Here is a 10,844-nt window from a genome sequence, read left to right on the forward strand (position 1 = left end):
TCCTGTCTTTTCATCAACCAGCTTCCCGTTACAAGCACGGCAGAGATATCTTCTGTTACTGACTTTGTTTTCAACAACTTGTGCTTCCCTAATCATCTCTTTCACAGCTTTCAACCAAATTTCAACTCCCTTCTTCGGTATCTTCCCCAGAGGACGAAGAAGCTCTGCTTTCAATTGCAGCTCTATATCTTCCATTTTGCAATTCAACTCATCTCTCATCCTCTTGAAGTTTCTCACATAATCATTGAGCTTTCTGTGATATTGCAAGTATTTACAAGCAGGAGTTCCAAGACAATTTGCAATGCCAAGAACAGGCTCTACATACTCCATTGCTATGTCCCTGCAACGCAATCATATATAACAGTAGCAGATAATGAAAATCTGTGAATATATTGGCTTTTTGATATGTCAGTGTAAGCATGAATGTAAGTTTCAAGCAATGGCGTTTATTAGATGGAGCTATGGATGGGTGGCAGACAGAAACTTGATGAAATTTGTATATCCAGAATTAACCTCTCAATGTATAGAAAATGCTAGATTCAAGTGTGCAACAGAATATTAAGAGGTAAAATGTTCAACTTTTTGGGATTGCAACATTATATTGCTTCTGGGTAGCTCTTTTGGTATTAGTTTGTATCTAAAGTAGATTATGTCTGCTGATCATCCAGTCTTGAAATCTAAAACTGTTGATAATGAGCAGAGGAAATCATAGCTGCAGATCTTATTACAATTATTCATCTTTCTTGTTATGTAAAAGCAAAGGAAATCATGTCATGAGTTGATAATAAGCAAACCAATTTTCAAATGAGCTGAATTGCATATTTAAGGATCAAATAATGGGAAGCAGAAATTGCCTGACCTACTGGCTGAAAGGTGTTGAGAGGTTAGAACTGAAAATGAAGCAGTGAAGTTCACTCCCTTGACTATCTTACAAAGCAAACTGCTATAACTGAAGCAGAGATAATAAAAAACAATCATTGCATAGTCATGAACTAAGCAATGAAAAGCATGTCATGGATTAAGCAAATGAAAGAAAATTACCTTGACTGGATGCTTGATAAAAACAGTGAAGAAGAAAGAATGTTGTGGATAGAATAGCAAAAAAGGGAAGAAAGTGAAGATAAAAGCAGGCAAAATAATGAGGCCTTCACTTCTGTGGTGGGTTCCACAAAGGCGGGATTATTAGTAAGAAATCCCACATTTTCTTTTAGCTTTTTGCTTTGCTGTCTGCCATTATTAGTTGGCATTTTGGGTATTTGATACCGACATTTCTACTTGATAAAACCTTGAATCTGCTCTCAAAATTTGAAAGATAGATATGAGGTCTAAAATCCATGGAAATGTCCTTTCCATGCATCTTGGACAATACTAACAAGTTTTGCAGTCATCTTGGTGCTTAATTGTAACATCGTCATCATCATCATAATAATGGGAATGTATGGGAAAGCAGGGTATAAGAATGTGTAATATACTAGTAAATGGCATGTATTAGGTATAAATATATATATATATAGTTATTGGTGTTGTAGTAAATAACTTGTGTTGTTGAAATTACATTTTGGATTTAACTCTTGGACAATTTCTTACATACTCCATTGTTACCATTCTTTTAATTAATATAATTGTTATTTTAGTCTTTTTTAAGGTTTATATTTTTACTCAATTTAATCTTGATAATATATAAAATGGTAAAAAAATAAATTATTTTTAAAATTTTAGAACATTATAAAATTAAAAATAAAATAAAAATTAATAAAAATTTCAAAAATAAATAAAGTGAGAGAAAATGAGGGATAATTATTTTTAAACCCTATAGAAATTCTCTATATTATGTATATCGAAATATCCAATACTCGTTCTTTAAAAACAAATATAGAAAACAAACATTAAGCTGATTTATTTGTTTTCTGTTTTTTACCTCTTCTGTTTCTTGACATAATTTTTACCTTACAAGAAAAGATAAAATTCTGAATATGATTTCTTTTTACAATTTGAGTTTCAAAATATAATTTAAATGTAATGAAAAATTGAATTGAGTTTGAAACATAATAGCTTTAGGCTAAAAAAAATGGCATCAAGGTCAATTTCATAAGCCTCTGCAATATCAATTTTAGATGTTCTTTAAGGACATGAAACTCAATAATATTACTAATTTGGTTTCGAGAACCATTGATGAAGCATGTAATGATCTAACTTTTTTATTTTTAATTTTTAATTTTTAAGTTTCATGAGCCACACGGGCTGAGCCATTCCACAGCCAAGTGAGCCATACGAGTTGCCACACAACAATGTGCCAAACCGTGTGGAAAGCACAAATTGCACTCTAAACACACAGAAAATCGTAATTTTTAAATTTTTCGAGCATTCTAAGACATATATGAAAAAGATAAGAAGAGGGGAGTGAGTCGTCATATAATATTGAAGAAAACAACTCGAAAAATACCATTGAAGCCGACTTTGAAGCATATTTCCATCAAAACTGAAGTTCTCCTTTTGATTTCTTTGAAGTTTATTATGAGTTTCTTTATTTCTTATAGTTATACTATCTTTGAGATGTTTTTATTTACTATATGGACTAATTTTTTCCAAATACCTAGGTAGATGAACCTTAGGATGAATTCTATTATTTGATTTCTATTTTTATGCAATAAATACTTAAATCTTGTTCTCAATTATGTGTTCTTAATTCATGGTTTAATATTTCTAGACTATTGATCCATGTTTTATGTGCTTAAATTAGAGGAGGAATAGACATTGTTTAAAAGTAGATCTAGCATAATTGAGTGGAGTTGCATGCGATCCTCGAAATAAGATGACATAAATCTACCGGATTAGAGTCAAATCTAATAGAAGGATCTATAGATTGAGTTAATGTGATAATAGGGGTTTTAATTAGAAAGAAATTTCAATTAATCAATCTAGAATCAGTTGCTCTTAGTCTTGAAGAGAGATATTAGCATAATTTAGGGATTTCTCCGTATTAAGATACAAAGTGAAGAAATTGTGTGATTTGGATTTATTTTTCTAAAATGTTCTTTGTTGTGTTCTTTAGTTAATTAATTTAGTTAATTTTAGCTTTAATCAATCACTCCAATTTGCCATTTAAATAATAGACAGACGGTAATTATTAGTACTTTTAGTCTTCGGGGCTTTAGCGGCGTTTTTCAAAAACCTCCGCGAATGCTCTATTTTTAGCGGCGTTTTCCAAAAAGCGCCGCTAATGCTCCGACTGCAATAGTAATTAAAATTTTAACTGGTTTATGACTGCAATCGCTACACATAACTTTAAAAGATTAATTGATGAAGTTGAAAGACTAAAACTATTACTATAAGTGTTCTAAAATAGTGTCAATGAATAATAACTTAGTCTTAACGTCAAATAAAAAACTTGTTATTTTATGCAAATTTAATTGTTGAGCAAATAAATATTTGAATATGACAACTCAAGTTCAGGCACCCTTGCTTTGTTCAGGATATATATTACAGTTTCTACTAATAAAATGATCAATCATCTCACAATTACCTCTTTCACAAAATGAGCAAAGAAACATTTTGTAGAATCGACCCAGAAGAGAGTTTTGCCAAGGTGATGAAATATGGGCTTCCCCAAGATGAAGGTGTACAATCCTTCATTTCCAACCCGACAGCCCAAATGTATTGGAAAAAGAAAGGGTTGTGTTGGTTATGATGAGTAAGGCTACCAAAATGAGGTGCTGGAGAGGAGAGGTAGAATTTTAGCATTGAAACAGATAGTGAGGGTAATAGTTGATCCTCTTCTGCTTTAATATTTTACTTGACATCAATTAATTTGAAATGTAGGAGACTTTGCAGTGTGTCACGGGTACAGAGTGACAAAGAAATTATGAGAGAAATACAGGCAATCAACTATCACTTACTTGCCATGCCTTGATGAACCATGTAGAGCAGTATAATTTGAGTTCATTTTTTTAAAAGCTTTCCCATGCCCTAATATGTGTTAATGATGTATGATTCGTTATGGATGATACATTAGTTTTTAAATAATATTTAAAGCAACAATGTTGTGAGGTTCTTTAGTTGGAATTTGGTAAACTCTCAACCTTTGTAAAAGACAAATTGAGAACACTAGGACAAGGCATGTTTGTGAAGTAAGAAATTGAGATCTTCTTTATAGGGTTGTCCCGCAATAACAAGGTTGTGACAGTTGGTATTTTGTAGGCAGCACATCTATGGAAACTTCTGATATGGAGTTATACATAAGTGACACTTTCTCAATATCCGGACTCCATTGCTCCTTTTCTGGTAACTCTTCTAATTGCAAACCTGCTTGTATCATATATCGAGGATTCATTCTTGTGATCGACAATGCCATCTCTCTCACTGCATCATGCATCTTCATTTTCCAACTCGAGACATTTTCCAACAAGCAATTATCTTCCAACTTCTTCAAAATAACATGGCCCTAGCCTTTCATTTCTTGTCTTGTACCCATATCATCTATGAATCCCTCTTCAATCCAGCACTCAATTAACACATCCTTCCAAATTTCAAAATCTTCAGGAAATAATGCGCAATGTAAGAAACAATATTTCACTTTCTCGTCCTTTAAGTGATCGAAGCTAAATTTCAAATTCTCTATCACTTTACTTTCCACTCCTTCCACTTTTTCTATTCTCTCTTTCAATTCCCTGAGTGCGTTTTTCCAAATAAGAGGGTCCTCTTCTCCTTTCAATGTACTAGCCACGACGATAATTGTGAGAGGCAGACCCGCACATTCTTCGACAACGAGCCTCAAAATTAGCATTGAAGTTTGATTTTGCACTATGTTAGGCCCAACTTTACTCAAGAACAGTGTCAATGCCTGTTGTGCTGAAAGGGGCTTCACTTTTATCACCGTGCAACCCTTATACTTACAGACATGCTCCGAACGGGTTGTCAACACCAACTTGCAGCCATTGCTATCACTCGGGTCAGGGATCCCAAATTCTTCTAGAGAGGCTTCATCCCACACATCATCTAGGATTAGAACATGCTTTCCTACTTTCTTCAGCATTTCTGACAAGATTGCAGCTCGTCTGAGCTTGTCTCCTTGTTAAAGTTAGTTCCCATGCAATCAGCTTCCCATGCAAAGGTGGCCATGCAAGAAGAAAACGTAGCAGGCATTCGAGCCTTGCTGTACAGCAACTGAAGCTAGAAGTTTCTAGTTTACTTACTACATTTAGTTCTCATGTAATTCTTTTGTAATCTAGTTCATTTTGAACTTAGTAGGTAAATGTTTTGATGTTGATTGACTGAAAATCAACAAAGCTATGTAAGCAAGTTAATCTTGCAAGTTTAAATGTAAATTAGTGGAGTTAGGTGGCTGATTAGGTGTTTACTTGTTTGCAAGTTTTACTTTCCAAGTTGACTAATATATGTAATGGTTTAATACCTCATTTTGTTGTTAATGAAAGTTTCAGCTCATTTTTCATTCAAATTTATCTCTTTCTTTTCTGTTTTCCATTGCATATTTTTCTTTCCTCTTCGATTGTTTCTTCAGCAAGGCTCGACACTTGCTGCCCAAGCAAGCTCAAATCAGCTTGCTGTTTCCTCTTAACACCAACAATTGGTATCTAGAGCTTTTGTCTTAGTGGACCTGTTGCTTTAAACCAAGGAATCTGAATGGCTTCTTCAGGATTTTCACCAGCAGCCCCACCAGTCTTCAATGGAGAAGGCTTCCATATATGGTTGGTAAAGATGAAGACTTACCTGCAGGCCTTTGATCTGTGGGAAGTTGTCAACACAAATGCTGAGCCAGCACCACTGAGGGCTAATCCCACAGTAGCTCAGATTAGGCAACATGCTGATGAGAGTACCAAAAGGCATAAAGCTATGTCATGCATTCAGAATTGTGTGTCAGATGTCATCTTCACCAGAATTATGGCCTATAGACTCCAAAACAGGCTTGGGATAAGCTCAAAGAGGAGTTTCAAGGTACAGAGAGGACAAGGCAACAGCAGCTGTTGAATTTGAGAAGGGATTTCGAGAATCTGAAGATGAGGGAAGAAGAAACAGTGAAGCAGTATGCAGATAGAATCATGGCAGTGGTTAACAGTATAAGGCTCCTAGGTGAGTACTTTGATGAGGCAAGAATAGTGGAGAAAGTCCTCTCCACTTTGCCTGAGAGATATGAGGCAAAGATATCCTCCTTAGAGGACTCAAGAGACCTTGCTAGCACCTCTTTGACTGTCAACACCTTTTATGCTCAGGAACAAAGGAGAGCTAGCAGAGCTGAAGACCACCAGGAAGGTGCATTTCAAGCCAAGACAAGAGAGACCTCGAGCACCAATGCTCAAAGAGGCAAAAAACCTTAGAAAAGCATGCCTAAGCCTGATGCTGCAAGGAGCAATGATCAGCCCTACAGACATTGTAAGAAACCTGGACATCCAGAGGATAGATGCTGGTTTAGGCCAGATGCAATATGTCAACACTGCAAAAAGAAAGGCCATGTTGAAAGAGTTTGCAAAAACAGAACCAAGCCAAGGCAGAACCAATTTCAGCAGCCAAAGGTTGAAGCTCGAGTGGCTAAAGATAGTAGTGACCAAGAAGAGCAGGTCTTTGCTGTGTCATGCTTAGCTGCTGAGAAGAAATGCTTAAAAGGGTGGCTATTGGACAGTGGCTGCACCAACCACATGTCACCAAATGCATCTTTGTTCAAAACCTTGGACAGAAGCTGTAAAACCAAGGTTAAGGTTGGAAATGGTCAGTTTATAAAAGCTGAAGGGAGAGGAAAAGTGCTGATATGCACCTCTACAGGCAACAAAGTCATCTCGAATGTCCTATTGGTACCTGAGATTGACAAAAACCTTCTCAGCATAGCTCAACTGCTTGAGAAGGGTTATTCAGTTGTGTTTAAAGACAAACATTGCCACATTGCTGATCCCAGTGGATCAAGCCTTATGACAGTCACAATGACTGATAAATGCTTTGAGGTTCATTGGCCAAATGACTCAAAGTCAGCATACACAGCCTCCACAGATGATTCCAAGCTCTGGCATCAAAGGCTTGGGCATGCCAACTTCAGGTCAATGGCTCGATTGGCCAAAGAAGGCTTGGCAGATAACTTCACCAACTCAGAGGAGCATGATGATGTGTGTGAAGTATGCTAGATAGGAAAACAGACAAGACTACCATTCCCAACAAACTCAGCATGGAGAGCCACTGAAAGATTGCAGCTGGTGCACTCTGATGTATGTGGAACTATGAGGACTGAATCACTCAGCAATAACAGGTATTTCATCCTCTTCATTGATGATTTTACAAGGTTTTGCTGGATTTTCTTCTTGAAACACAAGTCTGAGGTAGCTCAAGTGTTTGTGAAGTTTAAAACTGCTGTAGAAACAGAAACAGGTTGCAAGCTGAAATCAATAAGGTCAGACAATGGCACTGAGTACACTTCAGCTCAGTTCCAAGCCATTTGTAATGATTCTGGCATCAAACACCAGCTTACAAATGTCTACACACCTCAGCAAAATGGAGTATCTGAAAGAAAGAACAGAAGTCTGATGGATATGGCCAGATGTCTCCTGTTTGAGAAGAAACTGCCCAAGACCATGTGGGCTGAGGCAGTAAACACTACTGTCTACCTTCAGAATAGGCTTCCTACCAAAGCTCTTACATCCAAGACACCTTTCGAGGCTTGGTTTGGATTCAAGCCTTCATTGGCACACCTAAAAGTGTTTGGTTGTCTATGTTATGCACAAATACCAGCAGCAAGAAGAGACAAGCTCTCTGAAAGGGCTCAACCAGGTGTCCTAATAGGCTATAGCTCAGTTAAGAAGGGCTACAGGGTTCTTGATCCCTTGACAAGCAAAGTCCAGGTGAGCAGAGATGTCATCTTTGATGAAAAAGCTTGCTGGAATTGGGAAAAGAGTGAACCAGAAGTTGCTTCAGAAGACCTGGTGCCTGATCAAGCTGAACTCGAGCAGTTTGGTCCTGAGATGGATGTTGATGATGTGCCTGTAAGAGGCACAAGGTCTTTGGATGAAATTTATGAATGGGCACAGGTTGCTATAGCTGAACCTAGTAGTTTTGAAGAGGCTGAAGCAGATGAAGGTTGGAAACTGGCTATGGCTGATGAAATCAACATGATTGAGAAGAACCAGACATGGGAGCTAGTTGATAAACCTGCTGGAAAGAAGACCATTGGAGTAAAATGGGTCTATCGAGCAAAACAGAATGCAGATGGCAGTTTGAACAAGCTAAAAGCTAGGCTTGTTGTCAAAGGATTTAGCCAAAGGTATGGTTTGGACTACCTGGAGACTTTTGCACCAGTAGCCAGGCTTGACACAGTCAAAATGATAGTTGCCTTGGCTGCTCAACATCAGTGGACCATTCATCAACTTGATGTGAAGTCTGCATTTCTCAATGGTTTCCTAGAAGAAGAGATCTACATCGAACAGCCTCAAGGATTTGTAGTCACTAGCAAGGAACACATGGTGTATAGGCTGAAAAAGGCCTTGTATGGCCTGAAGCAGGCTCCTCGAGCCTGGTACGCTCGAATTGATTCTTACTTGCTCAGTTTGGAGTTCGAGAGAAGCCCTAGTGAACCAACATTGTACGTGAAGAAAAATCAAGCTGAAACTAAGCTTATCCTGTCACTTTATGTTGATGATTTGTTGGTAACTGGAGGAGACAAGAACATGCTGCATGATTTTAAGAGGAAAATGATGAAGATGTTTGAAATGTCTGATCTAGGCAGAATGAATTACTTCCTAGGGATGGAAGTAAAGCAAACAGCAAATGGAATCTTTCTCAGCCAGAGTTCCTTTGCTATGAAAGTCTTAAACAAGTTCTCAATGAAGAACTGCAAGCCAACAAGCACACCAATGGCTGTTGGAATGAAGCTATCAAGGCAGGAAACTGGTGAACCAGTTTGTGAGACTATGTACAAGAGTCTCATTGGTAGTCTATTGTATTTGACTGCAACAAGGCCCGACATTATGTTTGCAGTTAGTGTGCTATCCAGATACATGAATTGCTGCAACAATCTGCATTTTCAAGCAGCTAAACGAGTACTTAGGTACATCAAAGGCACCATTAACCATGGTGTGATGCTCAAAAGAGCTGAAAACATGAAGTTAATAGGCTATGTCGATAGTGATTGGGCTGGATCGAGTGATGACATGAGGAGCACATCTGGATATGCATTTAGCCTTGGCTCAGGCATATTTTGCTGGAGTTCTAAGAAACAGAGCTTGGTGGCACAATCAACAGCAGAAGCTGAATAGGTTACTGCTGCATCTGCTGTGAATCAAGCCATATGGCTTAGAAAAATCTTGGCTAATTTAAACCAAAACCAAGAAGAAGCAACAGAGATTTACTGTGACAACAAATCTGCTGTTGCAATTGCAAAGAATCCCATCTTCCATGGTAGAACCAAGCACTTCAATATCAAGCTACATGTTATAAGGGAGATGGAACAAGCTCATGAAATCGAGCTGGTTCATTGCAATTCGGAGGAGCAAATTGCAGACATCTTTACCAAGGCACTCAATGTGTCAAGGTTTATAAAATTAAAAGGAAAGCTAGGTGTTACCAGCATAGAAACTAAGGAGGAGTGTTAAAGTTAGTTCCCATGCAAAGGTGGCCATGCAAGAAGAAAACGTAGCAGGCATTCGAGCCTTGCTGTGCAGCAACTGATGCTAGAAGTTTCTAGTTTACTTACTACATTTAGTTCTCATGTAATTCTTTTGTAATCTAGTTCATTTTGAACTTAGTAGGTAAATGTTTTGATGTTGATTGACTGAAAATCAACAAAGCTATGTAAGCAAGTTAATCTTGCAAGTTTCAATGTAAATTAGTGGAGTTAGGTGGCTGATTAGGTGTTTACTTGTTTGCAAGTTTTACTTTCCAAGTTGACTAATATATGTAATGGTTTAATACCTCATTTTGTTGTTAATGAAAGTTTCAGCTCATTTTTCATTCAAATTTATCTCTTTCTTTTCTGTTTTCCATTGCATATTTTTCTTTCCTCTTCGATTGTTTCTTCAGCAAGGCTCGACACTTGCTGCCGAAGCAAGCTCAAATCAGCTTGCTGTTTCCTCTTAACACCAACACTCCTTCTATGGCCAAATCTTCCTTCAACTTCAAAGCACTTGCAATATCATCTTGTACCTTCATTACATTGAACTCCTTTGATATGGTAACCCAGATTACTCTTTCGAATCTTTGTTCTTTCAAAAGATCATTGTGGATGTGCTTCATGATAGTGGTTTTACCCACACCGCCCATCCCCCAAACCCCAATCTTTTTTTACCTCCTCTTGCATCAAGCATGCCCAAATCTCTTTTCTGGCAGCTCCCTCCCCAACTAGTTCTGATGTTGGCAGTGGCAACCCACCACTTGGACCATCCATGGCAAGAGCTTCAGAGCCATTAGGAGCTTTATCAAGAAATTCCTTCATTTTTCGAGTCTTTTCATCAACCAGCTTTCCTTTCCAAGCACGACAGAGATATCTCCCGTTTCTGACTTTATTTTCCACATCCTGTGCTTCCGCAATCATCTCTTTCACATCTTTCAACCAATTTTCAACTCCCTGCTTTGGTATCTTCCCCCTAGGAGAAAGAAGCTCTGCTTTCAATTGCATCTCTATTGTTGAGTTTTAGATCAATAACTAAGTATCAAAAACAAAGTTTTTGTGTTTGAAATATGAAAAACAGAAGCAAAAACGAATACCGGATGATGAAGATTAACTTCATTACTTGAATAAGTAACAAAACCACATACATAAGTAGTTCAAATTACATTGGTTAAAGACAAAGCTAGCTTGTGTAAGTATCTAAGCTGTTAAATCAACTTAATGACAACCTAAATGATTACTAAAT

At 37.4% G+C, this 10,844-nt stretch overlaps 1 protein-coding gene across 1 annotated transcript; it reads right to left on the bottom strand.

Moving 5' to 3' along the window:
- Positions 1-4,441: 4,441 nt before the first annotated feature.
- On the bottom strand, positions 4,442-5,032 carry LOC107902260 (probable disease resistance protein At5g43730). The gene has a single exon (XM_016828474.2). It carries the CDS (start codon positions 5,030-5,032, stop codon positions 4,442-4,444), a length of 591 nt encoding a protein of 196 aa, XP_016683963.2.
- Positions 5,033-10,844: the final 5,812 nt, after the last annotated feature.

The sequence above is a fragment of the Gossypium hirsutum genome, chromosome D05 (assembly GCF_007990345.1).
Source record: "Gossypium hirsutum isolate 1008001.06 chromosome D05, Gossypium_hirsutum_v2.1, whole genome shotgun sequence".
NCBI classification, from domain to species: Eukaryota; Viridiplantae; Streptophyta; class Magnoliopsida; order Malvales; family Malvaceae; genus Gossypium; species Gossypium hirsutum.

Bases quoted from the DNA above. Each gene is read 5' to 3' on its own strand.
- LOC107902260 (XM_016828474.2), bottom strand. From the start codon at position 5,032: ATGCTGAAGAAAGTAGGAAAGCATGTTCTAATCCTAGATGATGTGTGG.